At 38.5% G+C, this 24,942-nt stretch overlaps 1 protein-coding gene across 1 annotated transcript in view; it reads right to left on the bottom strand.

Moving 5' to 3' along the window:
* Window positions 1-3,106: 3,106 nt before the first annotated feature.
* The window catches only part of PREX1 (phosphatidylinositol-3,4,5-trisphosphate dependent Rac exchange factor 1), a 103,209-nt gene continuing 81,373 nt past the window's right edge, over window positions 3,107-24,942 (bottom strand). The window contains exons 23-41 of the mRNA XM_085314251.1: window positions 24,583-24,770; window positions 23,655-23,816; window positions 22,885-23,095; window positions 21,435-21,693; window positions 19,635-19,841; window positions 16,872-16,960; window positions 16,381-16,463; window positions 15,684-15,774; window positions 14,124-14,252; window positions 13,438-13,479; window positions 11,378-11,595; window positions 10,167-10,266; window positions 9,348-9,491; window positions 8,574-8,688; window positions 8,058-8,124; window positions 7,126-7,313; window positions 6,307-6,409; window positions 5,598-5,665; window positions 3,107-4,587 (exon numbers count right to left, since the gene is read on the bottom strand). Of these exons, the coding sequence (XP_085170377.1) occupies window positions 4,545-4,587; window positions 5,598-5,665; window positions 6,307-6,409; window positions 7,126-7,313; window positions 8,058-8,124; window positions 8,574-8,688; window positions 9,348-9,491; window positions 10,167-10,266; window positions 11,378-11,595; window positions 13,438-13,479; window positions 14,124-14,252; window positions 15,684-15,774; window positions 16,381-16,463; window positions 16,872-16,960; window positions 19,635-19,841; window positions 21,435-21,693; window positions 22,885-23,095; window positions 23,655-23,816; window positions 24,583-24,770 (2,507 nt within the window). The 3' untranslated portion in view covers window positions 3,107-4,544. The remainder of the gene's footprint in view (window positions 4,588-5,597; window positions 5,666-6,306; window positions 6,410-7,125; window positions 7,314-8,057; window positions 8,125-8,573; window positions 8,689-9,347; window positions 9,492-10,166; window positions 10,267-11,377; window positions 11,596-13,437; window positions 13,480-14,123; window positions 14,253-15,683; window positions 15,775-16,380; window positions 16,464-16,871; window positions 16,961-19,634; window positions 19,842-21,434; window positions 21,694-22,884; window positions 23,096-23,654; window positions 23,817-24,582; window positions 24,771-24,942) is intronic.

Consider the following 24,942-nt stretch of genomic DNA (forward strand, 5'->3'; position numbering starts at 1 on the left):
AACAAAGTTTTCTGCATACAAAGGAAAAAAAAAAAGGGTCAGACTCCAGGGGAAACATAAGGGTCTCTYGGTGTTAAATCAAAACCAGGACTCTTATTCTACAAAGCAAGATACCTTTTGCTGTTTGAAGGCCTTCCTCCCTGTTAAATTGGGTAACTGCTGTAGATTTCACATAGTGGCAAATGTGAATTTTGGATTCATTGTAGTGCTACACAAATACTAGCTTTATATACATATTATACTGGGTATTTTTATTAGTGTTACCTTCATCAGTAAGCCTCCATGCTATGCTTTTATGCATTTTGAAGCTGGTTTGCATGAGGTTGTGTTTTTTTTTTGTTTTGTTTTTTTTTTTTTTTTTTTTTTTTTTTTTTTTTTTTTTTTTTTTTTTTTTTTTTTTTTTTCATTAGTTTTTGTTTTTCCTTTTACTCATGAACAAGGACCAGGTGCTTTGAAGCTGTTTGTCTGTCAGACATTTATGATGCCAGCTATTATGACTGATGCTATTTGGAGTTATGGAAGTAGGAATGTTTCAGATTATTTTTACATTGAAATTCTGATTGTTAGCACTTAATGTTTTATATCTTCAAAACACCTTAGAACTGTGAAATAATAGTACTTGAAATATTCTCAAATAGTGGACAAGAGAGCGCTYCATGCTTATTGCTATTTATTGATAAGAACATGTAACAGAAGCAGAGGATTTGCCACAGCTCAGGGGGATTTTTATTTTTAAAGTTTTTTTTACATGGAAATGAGATGCCTATTCATCTAAATTTATGCTTTCTCATTTAAAAATCCCAATATTTCAATCTACAAATGAGTACTGTAATTATGAAAATGTCTAACGTTACGAGCTTGCTAGGCCCAACGTTGCAACAGCAGCTTCTGCCTGTGCAAATGCCACAGACAAAGCAGGGGCTGGTTCCACCTGCCCGTGTCTTAGGCAAACACAGCTGGTGCCGTCTGTAGACCAGTCCTGGACTGGGAGGGACCTTCTGGACTCAGAAGAGCTGTGCTGTTGCTCTAGCCACCATCGCTGGCAATCATCTTCCTTAAGCTTTATAAGCACCTTCTTAAAAGTTACCCTTTTTTCAGAGCCAAATGGAAAGAGAGTTTTGTAGGGTTGAGAGAGGGTTTATACATTTTTAAGAACACTTTTCAGCCAATATTTATCCCCAGCTAGTTGTGCGCTGTTTTCTCCTTGGGGTTGTATTTATGGTTAGCTTGAACTGTCTTTAACTATGTAAACAGTAAAGACATCAATTATATTTGTGTTTCAGGGTAAATAAATGAGGCTTTCCCAGTCTATTCTTGCAGGCTGGTCTCTCCTTTATTGATACCATCTTGGTATCTTTTCTCAATTACCTGATGCAATCTCAGTCTGATGCAATTTCAGTTGATTAACATTTGGCATCCATAACTGTGTACAGTTGTCTAGGTAAGAGCCTACTAGACCATTGTGCAATGGCTTGACCACTTTTTGCTGTATCTCAGCTGAACTGCTAACCAAGGTCCTTTCATTTTCAATTAACAATAAATATAGCAGACTACATTTTTTTTTAGTCTTCAAGTACATGCTTTAGTATTTGTATTATAAAATTTCATCCTATTCAAATTGCTTGTCTTCAGAGTCTTCCAGGATTTTATGTGTATCCTGATTCTTTTCTAGATTGATGAATAGCGCCTCCCAAATCTGCATCAGCCCCGATTGCTTAATATCTGTGCCACAGTGGTAAATGAGAATGTTAAACRGATTCAGTTACAAGAATTATGCATAAGAAATTTCACCTGCAACCGCTACCCAGCCCTCACTCTCTTTTCTCTGTTGCCTTCTTTCCTTTAGCCAGCTGCTAGGCACCTCGTAAGTATGCTGCTAGTTTCCATCTTCTCCGTCTTTTCCTCATGGCAATGTATTAGATGCTCCAGAACTATGAGTCCTCCACTTGYGAGGTTCTGGTGAGCCTAATTCTGACTTACTTTGCTTTCAGTGATAGAAATTTTGCAGAGCTGCTCTGCTCTCTTTCTTTGCTTGCAGGTTGGCTTGTGCATTGCCCACTTTTTTTTTCACTTGAATCTGTTTTTCCAGTTCTGGATTTAAACTTTGCAGTTTTACTGCAGCAAAACAGTTTTCCTCTTCTACTTTAACAGGAAATCTGCAGCGAAACCACATCTATAGCCAACATTGCACAAACAGGAAGTGTTTAGCACTACACTGCCAGTTTGAGCAGCTATCAAAACTTTTCTCTTGCAGTTTAAACTTCTGACCCCTCAGCTGCATAGAAATATCAAACAGAACTTAAACTGTTAAATACAACTTAGAGTGCTAAAGAACCAAAGAGCGTAACAGAAAAATAAGATCATACCTTCTTTCCTTTATAATATAAACCAGCTTTTAATAATAAAAACTTCTATCACGTTTTTAATGAGAATAACATATACAGTTCAACATAAAACAGTGCACAGTGTAAATGCCCTTAGATTCTCTTCCATGCATCCTTAACGCCTGCGGCCGCAGCAGCGGGGATCGGGAGCCTCCTGGGGCCGGTAAGCGGCCACCGCTCCGCTGATGTCAGCCAAAGGGCGCATCCTGGCCTACGTGTGCTTTTTATTTTTGGGTGTTCCTACATATTTTGTTTTGATAATATTACAGTTCATTTTAAATCGTGGATTCAGTAAAGAAACATCCATTTCTTCTTCAAACATCAAATGGCAAGAATAACTCTTCTAAAATTAACAAGCAGATCAGAAACGGCATTGAAATAATGCTCTGCCGATCTTACTGCAGGACAGAAGGGCTAACGGTAACAAACCCTTGCATCTGAGAGCTGTAGAGCGACGCGTTTCCGTACCTCCCTGCAACGGGTTACTGTAGGTCAGCAGAAATAGTTAAAAGATGAAACAAATGCAGTTGCTTCCCCAAATTATTTCAGTCTGTGAGTGAATAGCTAAGAAGCAAGGTTCAGAATACCCTGCGCCCCAAACCTGACAGCAACTTTTTTGTGCTGATTTGTAGATCAAAAAATTTAGAAGACCATCACAGCCAAATAGAAAGAATCTAGTTTTAATTCAATATTTGAAATAGATGGGATGTTAATAAAATAAAATTAAGATGGTTAAAAAACAAGCAAACCTCACAAATAAAAAAACCCCAAACTTTTATTTTCTGGAATATACATCACTGCAAAGCGCTTCTGGATCGCCTAACAGTAATCTGTTTTAAATGAGACTGTGTAGAAACAGCAGAATAGTTTCCCATACACCCTTCTACTTCTGTCACCCGCTACTACTGAAATAGGTTAGGGATGGGTGTTCATATTAAGGCACTCACTCCAAAAGAACATTATTTCTGTCCTGAGACTGCTGACATGTTGCAATTAGTTTCAGCCAGTAATCTAGAAAAAAATTACTGTGCTTAGGATAATACTGACAGGATGGAGAACATTTTTCAAACAAGAAAAAATAAAGTACATTATATACATGGTTCCTTTTTTCTTTTAACTTAAAAGCATCCCTAATACATCTTAATAACTGTATTAAAGACTACTTAAATATTGAAAGATTTTTTAAATAATGTAGATTTCTTTCAGTAAACTGGGAGTAGCTGTGTAATTGCCTATTGGTCCCATTTTTAACAATATAATTTTTATTTAAATCTTGTATATATAATAACATGATCCAAAACACATATTCYACTCCACATAAATAAGTATAGTTTTTCTGACCTGTTTTAAAAACTACATCTGTTCAAATAATCAGATTATAAGACTGCATTTTTCCTTTAAAATCCTTCACTCCCAATCTCTCCTCTTAAATATTACTGTATTTCCAGAGTACATAATAGGGCATTAGTAAAAAGAGTTAATCCAAAACCTGAAAGCTAAGTAAGTAAAATGAAGTAATGGTAAGAAGTATTATGGAATGTATACTCTGCAGCATAGAGAGATTGGTTCTCACTGGGATGAAGTGGAAAATGACTCCAGAAGAAATTCTTTATGTTCACATCTGCATACACCATGGATTGTGCTATTCGTTGTTCGAAAGTGCAGGTCAGTACATTAAAAAGTGGTGTTTGGAAGCTACTGCTCAAGGCCACTGACCAAAACTATGCTGGCAATTAAATGGATGCCAGATGCAGTACAGGGAGAGAGATACGCTTCATTCTGGTTTTTCTTAACCAATCCATATCTTGAAGTCYGCAACTTCTATGTGGCAGCACAAACAAGTCATCAGTAAAACTTGACATACAATTGCCATCTTTCCAGGCATCTGGCAAACAGCAGTAACATCCATCTTAGCTCTGTGGTATTTGTTTCAAGAATTTCTTCAACAAGTCAAAGAAATACAAGAATTCCTGCATGTGCTGCAGGAGTTCAAAGGCAGATTTTTGGTGCCTGAGTCCAGCAGGTTCATCTCCTACTAGAACGGAGCACGAACTCTTCCTCTCTTGATTCAACGCCATCACCGTTGGTTGGCATGGGTCCTCAGACAGGGCTGCTCTTGAATGCTTTAATGATGCCATGATGTGGGTGTGTCTCTCACTTTTATAAATCTCCATCTGTAGGTGGCTGGCACAACCTGTAGAGTCTTAAAGGCAGATTAAGAGTATGGTATTAAATGTCTTAATAATGATAATAAAAAGTAATAGCATAGTATGTGAGATTTGCACTAGCAAATACTAACAAATAGCATTATCTGGAGGGATAGCACAAACCTTACTGGTCTTTTCCGGTGCTTATTCTTACAAGCCAGAAATGTTTTGCCTTCTTCATGTGAACAATACCATTAACAGGAGTAGAAGCAGCAGTTTCTCTGATAATTTATATCGACTAAATCATGACAATTTGTTCCTACTATTGTGTAAAAATRATTTGTTACAGCTTATTAAAGAACGTCCTCTTCTCTGATATATGAAGTTGGAGGAAATAGGCTAAAAAGAGATGCTGCTCTTAGTAATACAGGTATTTTTAAAAAAAATATCCCATAGAGAAAGATGGTGAATATCTCCAGCTCCCATTAGACACAGTAGGATTCACAAATGTGCAGTATTTTTCAAAGTTGTAGCCTGGACCAAACCCTGTGCAACTGATCTTTTTTAAAGCTGTATCACTAGATGGTTACTCTGACCTGAAGTGCTTTCTCTTAAATCTGCTCTTCCATGAGTAACTAAAACATCAAGCTAGTCTAAATACCCAACAGGGCTATAGCCAAAGTAGTAGTTTATGTGAATTATCATTGCATATCTGCTGTCAGATTTGCCATTCAGGAATTCAGGACAGATGGCTGTCAATCATTAGCTTTACCAACACATAGCAACTGTCCAAAAAAGGTCCCTTCTCCCCATTCAGCAATGCCTTTATTTAGAAAATTTCAGAATCCTTTGAAGTTAACGACCTGCCAAGTATTAGAAGCAAAGCTTTGCAAGCTGCAGGGCACTTTGTTTAGCACAGTGATGAAGAACAGGATTTTTCTTTTCTTTTCTTTTCTTTTTTTTTTCTTCTATTGCTACTAAAGAGATCTTTGGTTATTACAGGAACTCCTAGAGTGGTACAGGAACCTAAAACCAGCACTCAGATAAAATGCACATAATAACCTACCGGGGTGCACACTGTGGCATTTGGTCCATCACTTTGAGATTCTTGGCAGAGATTTCAACCCTTGGTCCCTAAGGAAACAGAGAATTTATAGTACCGAGAATATCGATAAAGCGTCTGATCCTCAGGGAAAAATATTGTAACAGGAATATGGTTTTTATTTGAGAATCCATTAACTACTTTTAGAAGATTTGCAGTACATTGAGTGGATACATTAGTCATCTGTGTTTACTTAAAAGATGAAATTAGTCCCAAAGCACTTTACAAGCACTACTGTCTAGCATGAGGGAATTTCTGCAATTTAACACTGTGTGATCAAGACCTTGCTTTTTGTATAAACCAAAATTACCTTAAATATACCRCATAGCCTCTACTTTCTAAACATCAAGGCACACGCTTGCTAAACAGCAAGGTAGATGCTAATGTAAATGTAATGATGTTACATTACATTTAAATGTAAAATGTACATTTAAAATGTATATTTTTAAACAATATACATTGACTAATATATTTTAATTGCTGTATTGGCTGTATATGCATGAGTTTGTTTCTGCTGAATATGTTTTTAGCTGTTCAGACATTACTAGATGTTTGGCTACATGGCAAGTAGTGCACAAAATGCAGTGCCACAGAGAAACAAATTGGTGTTTGTACAGTGATGCTACTGGAATGAAGATGGTGCCATGCAGCAGACACAGATCCAAATACTTACCTGCTTTCGCATGATGTCCGTAGCTTGCATGATACACTTGGGCAAAAGTCCGTGACTTCGAGCCAGTATGGCTGCCTGCTCCAGGGACACGCTCAATGTGCTTCTGGACATGGGAATAAAGAATATTAAATCACAAATCATATTTAAAAATGTATAAATATACATGTATATCTTGTAGGACACTTATCTGTTATATAGGACTTCTATTAGCTACTGTTTTTATATTTACTTCTTAGCTTTTTTTACTTAAAAACCTATATAATGATCTCAGTCACTCATTTCCAGTCTCAGTACACCTAGATACTGCAGTTGTTGGAGTCTCTTACATTGCTACCACAGGGCTATGTTTTGCTGCTCTTCTGCATTGAATCATGCAAAGATCACAAATGAATGATTCACAAATGAATCTATTCTATACTTGTTGGTGTTGAGTCACTGGAAAAACTGTGGTATGTGTGGAATCAAAGCTTGCATACGCCAAGATTATAATGCTATTTAGGAGAAACTTTCTGGATTTTCAGTGTGTGAGTGAAGACGAGGTTGACTAAAAGTTACGTGCAATGAGCTTGCTCAGTCAATTGTACTGGTGGATGTTATTAGAACATAAAAGTGCTAATTATTAAAAAAAAATATTAAAAGTTATAACCTACTCTAAAATAAGAATGGTAGTAGAGCTGGGTCCCTATGGGCCCTGAGGAAGGTTCCCTTCCTCAGTATCTATTTTTCTATTGCTTTGAAGAAATGAAATATGTGCTCACATTTCTAGAAAGGAAAAAAGTTCTCATCACAGCAGTACCATGCACATTTGTTAAATCTCACCTCTGCATCCCAGTGCTGCACATCGTAATCTGACAGGCTCCGAGTCGATAACAGAGCTCTGAAGATATAGGCAGCAGCCCAGCTCCTGATGTACTATTGCTGGAATATCCTGACTGGGTGGGTTTTGTATTAATAAAAGACTTCATCAGCCTGCAAAGCTCATCCATTGCATTAATAGGGCGAATAAGCTAAACAAAGCAATAAAAAAATGCATCAATGGCATATTTACTCCTTCATTTCTAAAGATAATTACAATACTTTATCCTATGTCTAAGCACAATACCTTAAATCTGCACAAGAGCAGATGTCACAAAGTAACAGAATTTAGAATATTTTATGAACTTTGGAAGTGAAAAAAATACAAAMGACAACTGAGTTTTGGGAAGATTTTTTGCAAATGATCATAAATCACATGGTAATATACATTGTAAACTACCTATTACAAAGACAGTCTCTGATTTGTCTTCACTGCAGTAGTATTTATGTCTATCTTTCATGTATATATTCACATATATGTCCCAGTTAGACAGACTGCCTTTAGATGAATAYTGGGAAGTACTATTTTCATGTGGTTTTCTTCTGTAATTGTGAACAAAGCATAACTTGCAAATTGAATGTTTGTTCATGTATCTATGGGAGAGGAAAATTAATTTTGTCTAGCATCAGATACCTTATTTAGCAGGGGCAATCAGGGTGATAGGGAATCTTACCAGTGCCTAGGTTAAAAGATTTTTTTGTCTGGCCCAGTTTGCCACATWTACTTCTAGACAAAAGAACTGTAGCCAAGCCTCAGGGAAATTCAGATTACTTTTTTAGAGCAGAAAACATTTTTTAAATGACTTTTGGATTTGCACAGGTCTGGCACATGGGAATCCTGGCCCACAACTGGGATTTTAAAGACTAAGCCATGCAGAAGTAAAAAAGAATAATACCTGGTCAATCTTCACTGCTGTAGTAGTGGAATCAGTGGGCAAGTTTGACCTCTCCAAGTAAAATGTCCTGCAAAAAGGCCAGTAAGAACTACATTAGCTGATGATTCTCATTTCAAGCACATAGGTACAACTGCTTTTTATAAAACATCTGAGAATGCTATGATAAAAGTCTAGTCATTCAAGATCTGCTTTCTTACTGAAGTCCTTAAATTGCAGTAATTTACAGAATCTTACTGAAATATTCTGAAAATTCCCTTCTTATGTAATTTTAGCTCTGCTCAAAACTTTCAAGTCAAATTAGATGGGAATTTATTTCCATACAGTGCACTATTCCAGAGCAAGCTTGACTGTGGGAAAAAAATTAAGAGGTTTCCCATGTAGTGAGGATCTCAGAGAAACATATTTGTACAAGACATGAAATCATCAGGAAGGGATATCTCTTCCATTTGTTTTAAGGTCTTTAGCAAAGAGTGCTCTGTTCAATGTCTTTTAAGGTGAAGGGAAAACATGAAATACCTGAGTTTACGGTAATATTGCTGCACTTTTTCAAGCGAGATACCATTAATTTGCTGTGGAAGTTCTTCTAGAGATGAGCCAGCTGGTTGTGATTGCCCCTCCATACTCTCCAGAGCTGGTGGAGAAAACATTTTACTAAATCTATTTTTTTTTAATTTAATTGTTAATATCATCTAACTGCTCAGCAAATGACCGTTAGGTCATATCAAGGTTGATTCTATTATTACATGAATTAATGCATTTGCCTGTATGGGGATGTACTGTTAGTATCATAAAGGCGACCTTCACAGAAAGTAGCACAAACTCACAGTAATTACTCCCTACTAATATCCTCTYGAAGGAAATCTCCAGTGTTACATCACAGTGTGAATATTTGCTTATTATTTACATGTGCTAGTCAATGTTCTCTGATTTCCCACCCAGATGATTCTGTCATGATGTATGCTTTTAAAAACATTTGTCTATACCCTGGGAACACAGGAGAGATCATACTAGATCAGACTGTCRATCTAGTCCAATATAATGTCTCTAACTGTAACCTGGAACTTTATGGGAAGGCACAAAAAAGCTCAGAAGAGGCAAATCTTGTTCTCATGACTGTGTCTTACTGTAACTTCTAGCACTCTCYAGGTCTTCCCAGAATAAAAGCATCTGGTTCTTAAATATGTTTGCAGTTGTTAGCTGTATTATGATAAGAACATGGTCATTCTTTACTTCATATCTTTTGATATCATCAGTTAGTTTATTCTTCTCAAGAAAGCTTTTTATAGATACCTTTTGTAAAGAGCACCGTGTGTAATTTCAAGCTTCCCCCATTCTGAAACCGAGAAGGCAGTTTGGAGAARTAGTAGCTGTCAAGATAAAAGATAACCTTCAAGGCCTGACGACTTCCTTCGATATGGTAGAAGACATGAGTATCTGGAGAAATAAAGATAAAACACTTGCTGCTTTACCAGGGCAGGAAAAATACGAAAAGACTGTTGTCCAAATTTGTCAGATTATCTAATGGCATTTCACATCTCCACCATTAGATGAATATGAGAGAGTCTGTATTTGGAGAAAGCAGACTGAACRATTGCACTTACAAGACATAGCTAGCATGACCTAACATGATGTTTGATGCTACTGCAGTAAGCATGGTTAATAAGTAAAATCCCTTCATGTTCCATAGCAGCTTATAGTCAATAAGTGTGGAGAGAGAGATCTGGCAGGGTAGGATATAGGACACAGGAAGGGTGGGGAATGACAGTCCTTCTACCTTAGACAGTCTGCTGAATTATGAATATCTGTCAGGARCTGCCCATCATTTGTCACATCTCTCCACATGCAAAAATCACATAGGTGAGGAACACTGGCACATAGCTCCAAATCACCGACTGTGCCACTCGYGTCCTGTACTGTCGGTCCCGCTTTGCTGTGTGTACACAGTGGAAGCTCGGGGATGCAACAGTGCTTCAGAGAAGCTGCTTAGTAGTGACATGACACGGACTGACACTCAGGACTGACATCGTCTCACAGATCTATAATCACGGAGGATGTAAACCCGTAATACAAATAAGAGAAAAGAACTTCAAAGAAACGGAGAATACTCACTTGCTACAAGACTTTCATCCAGCTGCTTGAAATAAAAGGCAACTTTGTCCAGTTCAGTCAGAGTGACCTGGATATCTTCTAGCATGGTACGCTCCTCCTTCTGTAGGGCAGAGAAGCAGACACAAATAGGTTGTCGTCTAGCAGAAGGGGACGGAAGGCAGGAAAGCATAGTCACTACCTCAGTATTTGATTCAAGAGACTTAGAGTATAATATGCAGCTCTCCATTAACTCCATCCCAGACAGGTAATTACCGATGGCTCTTTCACTGTGTGGTATGAGCTTTGCTACCCTCTGCTTAGATGTCATTTGATGGGTTTTGCAGACAGCAGAGAGGTTTAAGGACTGAGGAATTTTTAAGAGATTTATTTCTCTAAACTTTACCCTGTATCTACAAACATAAAAAAGCCCACAGAACAGTCTATAAGTTACTGTGCAAGAAACATCCATATGTTCCATTTAATGTGAAGGAATAATGCAGTTGCTTATGCAYGTGGTTTGGACTGTATTTGAAAACTCACTCTTTAACAAAGCGCAAAAAGTATGGCTTCTCTATAGAGTCAAAGCTATTTCCCTTTTTAATGCTTCTTTTTTCTTTATCATTGTTACAGTTACTGTAGCTTATATACTGCAGCTATAGATTTGCTGTCCATTAGGTATAGATGAATTGTACAAGATCTGTTCCTCTCCTCCTTAGATACGGTGCATCCGGCTTAGGCTCAAATCACAGCACTACAGAACTATCTGTGAGAGACTGTAGCCTATCTATTGTAAAACAAAACCAAACAAAACAACAACAACAAAAAACAGTCAGTGTATTAACAAAAACACAGATTTCCACATTGTTTGGAGTTCTAGAAACATTCCAAACTTTTTTTTGCCTACAAGTTGAAATGTATTTTTTTCACCAGAAGAGGGCAGGACACATACACTTCACCAGCAACTGAGCACTAAATCCTCCATACATGCAACAAATGACTCCAAAATACTATGGCAGACTGATGCCTGTAGCGCTCTAATGTGGCAGTGGTCCACTATTTGGAAAGAGATGAAAATACTGGGATGTGGCTGACAGCAGCGAGACTCTCCTGAGGCTGCTGCAATGAGTCTCGTGTGCTGCTAGACGGAAGGGCTTGAGCTGCACTGCGAGTCGGGGGAGAAGCACAGAGGCAAACACAAACAGGCCCAAGGGGGCCACAACTCCTCATCTTACCACAGCAGGGGAGAGCAGGGACTGGTAGTTCAGTAAAACGCCAGTGGCTGCTATCTGTTCTAGCCATTTTCTGCTGGCATCTCGGCTGCTCTCTTCGTATTCCCCGTTGTTGTTGTATCGGTAGTTGAGAGCAGCCAGTAACTGTTCCGAAAAGGTGCAAATAGCAGCAACAAGAGACTGACAGAAGATGGCATCACGTCTCAGCTGTAGCTCAGTATCTGCCAGAGAAAGGGAGAGAAGCACAAAAGTCATGAGGAATATATTTGTCTTTAATCTCACTGCCAAAGAGGCAGTTTGTATGTATTTGTGTGCATGGCACTTGGCTTCTGCAGCAGCTTTGCACAGACGACTTTACAGATAACCTCTTCTCCCCGCATGACCTGCGTGCAGAGATAACGACAGCATAGCTGGGGTACATGCATCTTTGAAAATTTTCCAGTCAACTCATCTGTTTATTTTCCCTTTCCCATCTGCATGTTCATTCTTCTGATTGGGAGGAGYTGTGCAAGTGCCCCTGTAACTCTTTAGTGCCATATCTGGACTGATTCCCTCCTTCTTCTGTTTACAGAAACAACAGAATTCATGAAAGGGGGTCTCTGTCATTCACTTCGCTCCTGGGCTATTAGAGATTCATCTTCCCCTCCATCCATCTGTATTTTGTGGGCTTCCCATATGCTTAATGCATTAACTGGACTTGCCATACATTACCMATTGTGTTATGTTTCCTGGGAGACTTTCCCCTGTGTTAACTTTGCTTCCAGTCAGCCTGCCAGGCAGCCACATGCTGGTCAAATCAACCTCGTCACACTTAAGGGGATTGCAGGCCAAAGAGGCACATGAATAAGTGAAGAGCTACTTCCCAAGCACCCTGGGCTCCTCCAGAAGGCACTGGGGCACTGCAGTCTCTCATTGCCAAGGCAGCGTCCCCCCGAGGCTTTGAAGATTTGGATTATTTTTATAAAGCACTGAACACAATAGGCTGACTTACGGGCTCCAGGCCCTGGGCCATATCCCCAGCCTAAGGGCAAGTCCCGTCTGTACTGCTGGAAGTAAGACAAAGAGCGCTGAGACCTGTCCTCAAGATGAAGGGATCCCTGGTGCCATAAAGCTGGTGCAACCAGTTTGGTGCCATCTGCTTCTCCATTCTTTTCAGCAGATGTTCCTGAAAATGTTGCACGAGACGGGGCACAGGTAGAGGCTTCCGGGATCACTGTACCTGCTATCACTAAAAACAGCCTTTATGGGCACGAGACTGACACCAGAGGCTGGTTTGGACAGACTCGTGGGCCAGCACTGGCGGCAGCAAAGCGCTTGTTCACAGCCATACTAATTTCATTATTATTCTATGAAGACTTGAGAATCAAGCCTGGCACAGTGAAATAATGGCAGCCTATTGTAGTTATTTATTACCTCATTTTCAAACAAAAATACACCAAGTAGATGTTTCAACTGCAAAAATGACTGCACATTCACTCCTGGAAAAGGCTAGTCAGTTGATCTGCCAACACAATGTTTTGTGTGTGATAACACATTAATGGTGCTCACGATGTATTTATGTGCTGCCTGCATATTTCCATTCTTAATCTGCTCCTGGCTATAATTTCAGTATACACAATCCTAACACCTAATGTGCCTGCCCTGTTTGGARAGATGACAGGGTCCACGATCTTACAGAAAGTTGTGCAATAGGTCTCACTTTTGCTGCATGCCCTCACACAGCAGGAAATAGCGCAGGCCATCTGGGAATGAGGATTGTACAAAAAGAAGAAGATAAAGACAGGGAGAAGAAAATGGTGTTTGTGTGTGTAACATAAGCACCTGCCAGGYGACACAGCAGCCTGAAGTGAGCTGAAACAATGAAAACTGAAGACCAGGTGACAGATGCATGAAAAGGCAGCCCTAGATGAGCAATACAAGAAATGTTAGCCTAAAATGCCAGGACAAAAACTAAATACCAAGAAAAAAATACCTCAGATGTATGCACAAGCATGAAAAGCTATAAATACTAGGGACCTCTGTATATATGCTTTGTACTAATATAGAAAATCAAAACCCCTTACCTGTACATTTTAACAAGGCCAAAAGCAGCTGATTCTTCCCATCTAAAACAATTAAGAAAAACTCTAGTCAACATGACTGCAGTAGAATTGATTACATTTAACTGTCTCTTCATTCCCCACACTGCCTGCCCCTCTCAACCCATTGCATGGTCATTTCTATTTATTCTAGTAGCCCCTATGGACAACTTCATGATAGAAGAAGAAAAAAGGTGTAAATCAAAGGCTTTTATAGGCTAAATGCTCCATTAACTACCATGAATTATTGGAAGCAAATTGCACATGTAGCTGAATCTCTAAGGAAGCGACTGCTGTCCAGTGCTTTGCACTCAAGTGTATACATCATCTGATTCAGCCTGCCTATTCCAATTCAACCTGACTGCAATGGTTTAGGATGCTGTAGTAGCTGATTAAGATTTTAGAATATACCAGCCATCTCTCACTATTCTGTCCGAATGGACTGATAAAATAAGGGAGAGAAAATTCTTTGCAGTCATTTAGTGCATAGSTGAGATGCTATCATACAGCACTGGAACTTTGTGTACAGTCACTTGGTTTTATCTGTTCTTTAGAATCCAGTAGTCTGTATCCTTATTGCATATTGAGATAAATTGAACTACTTGACTTGATCACATAAGGGCTATCTTTTCTCCCAGAAGCTGATAACAAACCTTTCCCTATTCACAGACCTTCCACATGTTTTTGTATGATTTCAACAAGGTTCTTGATGCGCAGTGGAAGGTTCCATGGATCTTCTTGAATGCTGGCTTGAATATTATTCCGACACCTAACTGTTGTTTCTTCCTTCTGTTTAAATTCTAGAAGAAATGGAGTTTGTTAGCCATTAAGGAAATGCTACGTAACTGAGAATGGCTTATTAGTTTTAATGTGCACACAGATATAAGCGAAGATACAGCAGCTCTCACATTTGATAATACTGATGAGAAGGTACGAAATATTCGGCTTTTCTATCATCTGATGGAAGCTAACTATTTAATTATGCAGGACAATTAGCTAATTAGCTAAGCCAAATGTCCTGTCATTGGTGGTAAAATGTATAAACAGACAGAGAAATGAAGAAAAACTGAGCCAAAAAGCTGCTGATGAACAGCAATAGGATAGCATTCAAATTTCCATTCGTCACTGAAAGGTATCTGTTGTAGCTAGGGATTGTATTAAACAGTTACTTTGGTCCAGGATTCCAGCTGAATGTTAGCAGGGCTTGTCTGTTCCTTAGTGAGATGAATGTGGGATCATCAGTTTACTTCAGTTAGTTGAAACACTCACTGGAATTTATCTAGTTGTAATAAATGAGACTTAAGAAAAAAAAATAAACGAAGTGAACACAGGGTGGCCATTAATTCCTCACCTTGTTCAAACAGTGCATGGAAAGACTAACATATTCTACATAAATGTGAATGTTTTGTAAAGATGAGTTTATGTGAACAAATAGGAGCTGTTTTTGGCAGCAGAAAAAAATGTTTTCTAGATTTTGCCTCTGTACCTGAAAATAGAGCTTATAAAGGTAGGGGGCACCCATGACAACAATACCTGAAGTATAGAATAGAGGGAAAAGGTTCAGATTTCAATTGAGAAAGGAAATGCAGCAAATGTTCAGAAAATAAAGTCCTGTGTATTTAAGAGAGAGAAGAAACCACATCCTGGGCCTCAAACCCATTAAGGCCAAAGTCTCATCATGCTCCCTGAGGAAAAACAAAACACAATATCATTTATTTGCTCTCTATGGGACTCAGTTTTCAAAATGAATGTCATGTGAGGATGAGTTTACTCTGGCAATTACCCATCTCTGAAGAAAAGCAGAATAATTCATTAAGCAAACTCAGGCAGAACTTCATGGTGGCTCAGATCTACAGTGATCAGTCCCTCATCAGCTTATCAAGAGTGTTCATTTTCCTTGAATCTGACCTCTCTCTCCTTTGTACCTTTTGAGATGTATGTCTGTGTTTACATCAAAGGATAGGCTTGAAGACTTATGAAAGAGCTATGAGGATTCAGAAATCTATTACAGAAAAGTGCTCTGTGCATTTTAGAAGGAATTCATGTAAAAATAACCTGTTAAGGATGCAAAATTGCAGTGGTCAGACATGGCAGCAGTTATTAATGTGCCCTGTCAGTATGACTGCATAGTTGAAGTAACCCCATACGGCCATACAGCCTGYGTACATTCATGTTAAGCTCTTCAGTCTTAGGAAACCATATTATGAAATACAACCAACCTTTTTCTTTACCTTGCAAACTATGGTCCATTGGAAAGTGCTTGGTTTCTTCAAAGGCCTTACTTATTATTGGTCCTTTTAGAAGTGCATTGATTGCATCAACCTACAATAGGAATATTTTCAATCAGTGCTAGTAAGACTCGCAGAAGAAAATTTGGACAGAACTGTTATGGGGAAATGCAAAAGCCATTACACTGCTTGATTCTGGAGTGATTTCTATAAACGTTCCTCCATTAGCAAATGCTGTTCCAACCAGGAACTCGCATAATACATAGACAAGTAATGACCTACATGTTGAAGAGATCAAAGGAAATACAAAGTGATTCAACTGATGCTATACATCTAAAAAGACRAATGCTGGGTAAACTTGTAGGCTCTCCTAGTATCCATATATTAGGTCCATCTTGATCACACAAGGTATTAAARTTCTGCTGTCTCTTTCATTTCATCAAAGCTTTTTTTTCCCCTTAATCTAATGCCTTATATAAGGTAGGCCAACCTTACCTTAATCACACAAGGTAACTTGAATGTTGATGAAATTGCTTTCTCAAACTGTCCTATAATCTGTTTACTTACACTATACTCCAAAATCTTAATAGATTACCTTCCCTCAAAACATGATTTAATTAAACAGTCTGATACTTCTAATCTCCTCTCTTGACGTTGATAAAGAGCACACAATTCTGTGTATTAATAATGGTTTACAGACCTGGTTAAAAAGATGTTCCAGACAGCCATGAAGTTTGTCTTGTTTGTCTAAAGGAATCCTCATATCATTGGGAAGCTCATCCCCTAATAAAGGGAAGATGAAACACTTTTAAGTTTCTTACTAAAATAAGCTGTGATGAGGTCATGACACAAGCATACCTTCACACTGGAATGGGTAAAAAATGATTGTTGAAGACAAAATGGTAGCTCAGGAGCTTTTTCTATAACTAATACATCAAAATATTCATGATTTTTCATATTATACAAATATCCAAAACCTAAAGAAGCTTATCTCTGCCTGATATCTCTTCCATATTCCAAATTTACCATGGTTCATGAGAAAATGAACATATATCTATCTCTCCATATTCTTGTGATTAGTTTTGAAGAAACTACCTTTGCAACTTAAACATGCAAGTGCTTAAGATTAGCAAAGACCCTAGTAAAGGGTCTGGTATGAGAAGTATGTCTGTTACCTATGTATATACTCACCTGAWCCCATCTCGTCGCTACCTAAGTAAGAGCTATTACTCCGTACACTGGTGTAGGACAACACTGAATCCCGGTTACTGTTACATTCACTAGAAAGAAAAGCAAAAAGGCGTTTAAAAAAGTTGTCTTCACACCCAGTCTCTAATACATCATCATTCTATTTTTACTAACACTGCAATTGTCAAAAATATTTCTCTTAGGTGTATACAAGAGAAAGCCCCATTACATCCAGAACAACCAGCACACAAGGCCTCATGGGCTGGCATTGTAAGAGGATGTCTTTTTCCATTTGTTATAACCACCCAATGCTTAATATATTGGCTAGATTATATAGATCCTATATATTTATAGATCCTATAAAGAATGAAAATGAACTTCCCACCACAGGCCTCATTTGGATTGCATCATTAAAGATGCCCTAGGAAAACAGACTAGGGGAAGAATAATTATATTCTATGAATTTGAACCTCAACAGAACCCAGTGTTAGTTACCAGATCTCAGGATATCACATCATCCAGTTTCAGCACAGATATTGGAGATGGGAGAGGACATCTAAGGAATCTATACCATTGGAGAACCAGGCATGACAGAACCTAACACTGTCTCAGGGAGCAGAAGACTCACTTCTGTTGGCTTCACATCAGTGCTGGCTCCATGCAGTAAAAATTCTAGCATGAATCTCCTCCATTTAAAGTTCAGTTTACACTAACTAATCATAATTTAATAAAACTGATTAAAAAGCTACAGATTTTRGACTGCCCTCTTCCAGGGCACGTGCTAAATGACACGTGCTTTGAATAGTACAAGCCCAACGTAACACCTACAAAATTCTCCATATAGATTGGCTCTTACTCTGTTTTTTTGGACTCAGAAGAGGAAAATAAGTAAAAGCAATTAAAAGATGCCTGGTCTCTGATATAAGTTCTTGCCTGTCCTTTGTTAAAACTGTAATCAAAGAAATCTATTTTTTCTGAAGAAAATTTAAGGCGACTACATTGCAGTACGAATTCTTATGAAATCTGAATGACACTCTTAATGATTCCTGAGAAAGAAGGCCAATGCAAATGATGTTTAACTGTAATTTGCCRGTTTTTGTAGCTCCTCAGTAGTAGTTTTTCAGATCAAAAACTATTAAAATACATTTTATTCCCATTTGAGTAACTATTATATATAATTTATGCTTAATTCTCTGTCTCTGTCTAATAAAGGTAAGACAGAAAAATGTGTCTCATCTTGCCTTTATGCGTGAAATTTTGGAGCAAGTGGGAGCCTCACAGAGACTCTTGGTTTTGATCTCATTTTGTTACCCAGAATAGATTCAGGCTTATAATATGGAAGTTGTAAGGATGTATCATTCATTTAAAGTATTCTAATCCTCATAACTCTTTGGAGATTGTCCTTACTCCTATGTACAGGAAAAGTCCTACAGTCTTACTATGAATGTTAAAATGACCTATTAAGGATGCAGAATTGCAATGGTCAGACATGATCACAACTTGTTTAATTTCTTCAACTGTTTCCTCACAAGAAAGATAGACTTGGAGTGTGTGAGATTTCCTTTGGTAGCAAATATTCTAGGAAAAGCACAGTTAATCAAGTCTCAAAAACAAGATTTTGAGACAGCTGAAGAAATATTTGTATTTGTGGTTTCAAAGGCACATTAAAAATAAAAAGCTGGACATCCATTTCTCTTTCTTAGTATCTTAGACTTCTGGGAAAATTGTCTGCAGACTTGAACTGAAAAATCCCCTTGCAATAGCAGCTATTATAAGGTCAAGCAGTCTGCAAACTCTGCTGAGCTTCTGTGGTTCCCAATTATATGGAACAGAAGGGGAAAGTCACACTAGACTGTTTTATGAAAGATTGTTGTGAAGGTCCTCAGATCAGCAAGAATCATCCCTTTAAAGTCAGTTTATATTGAAGCTCTGTAAACTCTGCTGGAGTTCTGGTGCTTTCTACTACTGTACCATTTGTTGTGATATAAAGCCTTATGTGAGCAGCACGGTTCAGAAGGAGGAAGAGAGCCCAAACAGAGAATTCTAGATGGTGTGGTTAAATACGGCAAGCGCAGCAATCTCTTATTTAACATATAACTCTATTCCCATAACTTTCTCAAGAATAGGAAAACWCTTAGTAACAGAAAAGCCCTAACAAAACACTAGTAACAGGAATGTAGATGCACTTTTGAGAAGTCTGGACCTCCCTTCTGCTAGGAGAAGTCACATGGCAATTCATCACTTCTCAGTGCAGAGCTACTCAGAGTGGTAATCCTCGTGGTACAGCATCAGATGCATGCTTGCCTCAAGGCTGACATTTGCTTCTTATGCAATGTAACCTTCAAAAASCTGTTCAGATTGACACTGCATGGAGCCCAACTGGTGAACTTTTGAGAAATACACAACATTCATGTACATGCAGTACACTTTGGAACCTTCCGACTGGATACCGGACATTCTGATCATGCAAGATATACTTACTGGTGTAAATAGTGGACAATCTGCTCTGAGAAAAGAATCCCAGTCTATTAATTTGTTGTCTACTACTATAACATTGAGACAAAATGAGAGAGATAAAGAAGAGGRAAAGAGTTGCAGGTACTGCTACATAACTTTAGCAGAGTTCATGTGACAATTGTGTGATTTTGGGCAAGGGGAACCAGCTATTGCCTGGTTGGCCCTCCTGCTTGGTGAATCCATGGCAGGATTAGAACTTCAAAATACTATTCAGTAAGGTGAAAAAGACACATCTATCTCTGGACTAACCTGTAGGAATCTCTAAAACTCATTGTGTCATGTCCAGAGTCTTCTTGGTCCTCCTCAGAAACTTTGAAGCAAACCTTCTTGATGCCACCATGCTCAGCTTTGTCAGTATCACTCTCTTCTGCTCCCAGGGAAGGTGGAGATGTCTCATCTGTGGATGGAGGCTCACATGCACCACCTTCTGTAGGCTCTGTTATGGTGGACAAAAGTCTGCAAGAGTGAAACATGCTGCTATCAATGACTGGTGGGTAACCTCAGAAACTAAGTATCATGACTATGATTGGAATTCAGATATGTGAAATCAAAAGCGAACTCGCCAGTATTTGAACTGTACATAAACTACAGCTTTGTAAAGTTGTGAGCTCTGATAGCAGTTCACGGAAAATCATTAAAGGTCATAAATTCATAAAAGGTCAATTTTTCAGTTGTTTGTATCTCTAAGTGTAATATTAAACTTGGCTAAGAGGATAAGATTGTGACTGGTTTATCCACACAAAATTGATCTAACCCCTCTCTTGCTCTAAAACAAGCCCCAAATCTCCCAATTCAGGCAGGTTAAAGCAAAGCTACTGTCTTTAACAAGTCCAGATGAATTTTWTATATGATTTTTCAGACTCCCTTTTTAATGCTTAATTTGGGATGAAAAAAATGCACTGTAAACCTCTAGCAGGAGGAGCAGAACACCACCCAAATTCTTCTGCAACATGTGTCTTGGAAGATAAGTGTAATTATTTGCTGAAATAAAATATTGTGTACAAATATTCTTGCTTCCCCTTGCCACCTCCTCCTAGTAACCTCCCAAGTCTTTTTAGACACTAACTAGCACGCCTAAACCCACAAAGTATACATCATAAATCTGCTCATCGCTGACCAGTGGTGGGATGCTTTTAGTCAACATTTTGTAGTTCTTTGAACTAGTCTCATTCTACTGAGTCAGGCTGAAATCCTTACAGATTTCTGTGCATATCCTGTATTTGCCAAACTATAACCTTGTTTACTAAGAGACTTTTTCACTTGATCTGTGAAGGACTGTGCCAGTGGTTTAAGCTCAGACAAACTAGAATAGAAGGCAAAGACCGAACCCTTCCTTTTGCTCATGGTAGAATGAAAACATCTTCTGCTTTCACAGGAGGGCATGTTTTATTGGTCCCTCAATAAAAATAGGACGTTAGCTCAATTCCCACATAAGCCTTCCTAGGTCATTGATTTCTTTGTCGATCATCTTTACTCCCATCACACTTTTGCCTCCTTCCTCTCCTCTCATTGCTCTGTCTTCTTCTATGTTGCACTGCTGTATTTGACCACCAGAGCCATTACTTAAATCCTTCATTACTTTTCCTAGGAGACACATGATGGCAAAAAGACTCAAAGGGAAAAGGAAAAAGTAGGTCCCAAACACAAAGCTGCCTCAGCTCATGAGTTTTGCTTAGTTGGCCTTATGGTAGAAAATATCTCAAGGCTACGGACTCTGTCTATTTGGATTTCCAAAACCACTATTGGCAGCAAATAGATTATTATATTAGAATATAGTACACATGAAGGAGCAGAATGGTGGCTGTTGAATTCAGGTAGACTTTGAGGAGTAAATGACAGTTATATATATACAGTAGTGGATCAGCAGAGGAGGAGGTTTGAACYTCACAGCTAGCAAGGAGCAGTAAGGTAAATGTATGTGTAAATGGGAAAGTACAACAGAACAGAGTATAACAATTGCTGTTGATAGGCACAATGCATTTTCSGGGGGGTAATGCCTCCATTTTGTAAGAATTGCTCTCTGCAGTACGTACTGGATTCTCTACTCACTTATTTATCTGAAAGACATATTGCTTCATCTCCTTCACTGCAATGTCAAGTTTGTTAAAGAGGTGCAAGTAGGAGTCCTGTATCTCCCGGTCTTCCTGTTTCAGCAGAAAACTGAGTCCCCTTTCCTCCTGACTTGTTCCTCCATTCTGCTGGCCAAAGCTACCATCAAGATCTCCATCTTCGGGGGCCAGGCATCTCCAGGATGGTGCAGCCATAGTGGTGATGCAATGTTGAGTGTATGAGACTGGATTTAAGGTACCTACTAAACAATGAAGAGTCTAGTTAGTATGGCTCTCATGCCTTTTTGCGCTCCATCCCAATAGTGATATTTTGGGATGGGAGAATTTTTAATACGAATGGAACTAATATAAAAAAACATTTTCCAGAATTATTTTGCAAGATCACACTCTGACAGAAGTGTTTCTTTTTTTAAAAAAAGAATATTTTTTCCCTGCAAGCTAACTAAATATTTTAAGTTACTGCAGTCCAGAAACAGTCTAGTTATGGAAGTAATGATAGCATCCACCTCTATACTATCCATTTTGACTACTCTCTCACACACAAGCACACACAATTWTATATTTTTCTATATAAAAAGGAATCTATATACATAAATATATAAATAAAAAACAACACTATTACATATATATTTATATMTATAAAAGAAATGGGATTATGTGTTAAAATATAGATAGATAAAAACCTCTTTCATTTAGAAATGCTGACAAGAAGTATATGGTACTTTATTATCCACCTCAGATCACATTTAAAATACTATAGAATTTTAATATTTTTAAGTTAGAGGGGTTCTTTACTGACTTTGTTTTGAAAACTGTCAACACTATTCCTGAGTACACTGGTTTGTCTACTTTTCCATGTGTCCATTCCAAACATTCCTGCACTCTGAGCTTGCCAGACAATGAAACAGAAGTATATTATGTGAGATTATAATGATGAAACGTTGGAACTCAAATATTCAGCTTGTAGGACAAATGCTATTTAGTGGCCATTCATCACAAAATAGATCCCCTTGACAGAGTAGAGACTCCTAGCCCAAATAGCTGGAATTTATTTAGTGATGACTACAGGTAACAGCACTACAATCTGATTGACTAAGATTTTCCACCTGAATACAACCTCTCTTCATAGTACAAAGCTACTTTTTTTTTAAGCTCTCATTACTTTTCTTTTAGTCGATAAGTCAGTTCTACAAGGTCCAAACAGGACACTTAGTTATATGAGATAACCACACTGCCCAGCTGGTAAAAATGTTTAACCTGATGCCTCTCTATCCATAAAGGCCTTAATATTTTACAGTATAACCCGGCTACCATTTTACTAGAAAAAAAAGCTACTGGCAAGGCTGTATTTCTTTGCAACATTTTGAGAAGTAAAAAGACACAACTTTCTATGAAGATAATACCAATAGGTTTTGAAAATTAATTAGCACCTTGTTCTGGATCAAGACCAATAATAGAAGGTTTCCGTCCAATGCGAATGCTGAACGACCTCCCTGCTGAGGTAGTGTTTTTGGGGTATGACACCTCCATGAGGTTAACATGGCAGTTGGTGGGGCAGAAATCCATGCTGTTAAGCGAATGTGGTTCCATAATGGCTTGTTTGAAGGCTGGGCTCACCTTTGTCTTCAATTCATCTGCAAACTGGGAGAAATAAAGCAAACGTGCTACTTCCCTTGCAAAAATCTGATACAACGTAGACAATCCTTTTTTATTCCTGCCAGTCTTCTATTCTAGAATCATACGATTTTTACTGCAGCTGAAATAACACTTCTTCCACTCAAAAAATTCATAAAACAAATGAAAACAATTAACTACTTTCTGTCTTTTCAAACAACTCACATAATTGCACAAAAGAGCACATTTAGTTTACTTGCACTGTTATACACTGTACATACGCTCATATTAAGTCTACAGATCAGACACTGATCATTAGTTTGTGGCTACATTTATTCACTCATAAGGTGGAGATGGACCCGCAATAATATGTTCCAACTCAGCCCTGACAAGCTGAAAGGAGTGCTTTACAAATATGTTCCTTTCCTCTCACAACTTGCAATCTAATTAACTTGCAGAGCTGTTTTCATGCCACTATGACACCTACTTCTAACGCAGTTCAGATTCATAAACAAAGAATACCAAGACCCAGTCATTGCAATGAAGTACTGTCTTGAGACTTCACCAATAACTAGTAACATTGTACCTCTTGGTAGTTTGCGAGCCTTCTGCTAATGCTTTCCAGCTTAGTGTCACAGATTTGCCGGAATTCATACTGGGGCATGGTGGCCACCGCACTGCTCAGGGATATAAGCCTTTTGCAATTCTTTACGAAGTGATTGTCCTCTGCAGCAAAAGCCTCCAAAATCTAAATGAGAAGAAAGAGTCTATGATATAAGACTGGCAGTGAGGGCAAATGCAGTTTTCTTCCMCAGAATAAACAATAAAGCCCATATATTGACATGGTTCAAAAAAGCTGCCTTCAAAACAAGTTGCCTTTATTATCAGCTGGGAACCATTATCATTTCTAACCCCAGGTTCAAAATACATTTGTCAGAATTTCTCAGAATAACTGACATAGCTCAAAATAGCCACTGTCAAAGTTACCTGCTCTGGCATGCTTTCCCTTTCATTGGACATAATAATGTTATTGGGATGTGATGGAAATATTTACTATTATCTCATTATTGTGCGCATCTGGACCAAAATACTAAGCATTGGTGGTTTCTGATAGCAGCAGTTCTATCTGTTTCCTTTAGCCATCTACCCAGCCCATCAGATGGCAAAAAGCTGCCAGAATTTTTTTCCAAGGTAAAGCAATTGTTGCCTGAGAAGATTAACCTTGAGTATCAGCAAAGAATGCTTTACCAGACAGAAAAAAGGGAGAATTCCACAGYAGAGGGCCACCTTCAGGCCCCTAACAGCTGAAATCCTCCATGCATTCGCTGACTTGCCCATACCAAGAAAAAGCTGTTGTAACTGGGTGCATTCTAGTTAAGAGAACTCCAGGCAGCATTGAGAAGAGCAGGTTCTTCCTCATCAGAAGCRCTAAGCCAAGCACCAGGGGAATTCTGAGATTAGTGGCCTCCTTGTCCTGTTTAAGAGTGAAGCTGGCAATGTACAATGTCTGGTACCTTTGCAGTGAGATTGAAGCAACCTTTTGGTTCTACAATTTTCTCTAAAACAAAGGATTTGATTCCTGCGCTGCTGACGTATTCATACACCACGCCATGCTCCAGGTGGGTGTTATCCACAGTCAGGCTAATGAGAGCTGTTTCTTCACTAATGATCAGTGGAGAGCTGATGGCCTGTGTTGTTTGGGCTGAAACCAAAACAAGTCATTAGAGGCAGCACACCTGCACAGAAATCTGTTGAGAGGTATGAAATGCAAAGACACAACTTTTGGCTCAAGAAGTCTCTGAACTACAAACTGCTAGAGGCTGGGAGAGTCTTCTGAGGAAGACATGTGCTCCTCCCAAGACCTTTGCTGCTGG

Source organism: Rhea americana, unplaced genomic scaffold (genome assembly GCF_003343005.1).
Source record: "Rhea americana isolate MKP2758 unplaced genomic scaffold, rheAme1 scaffold_4, whole genome shotgun sequence".
NCBI lineage: Eukaryota > Metazoa > Chordata > Aves > Rheiformes > Rheidae > Rhea > Rhea americana.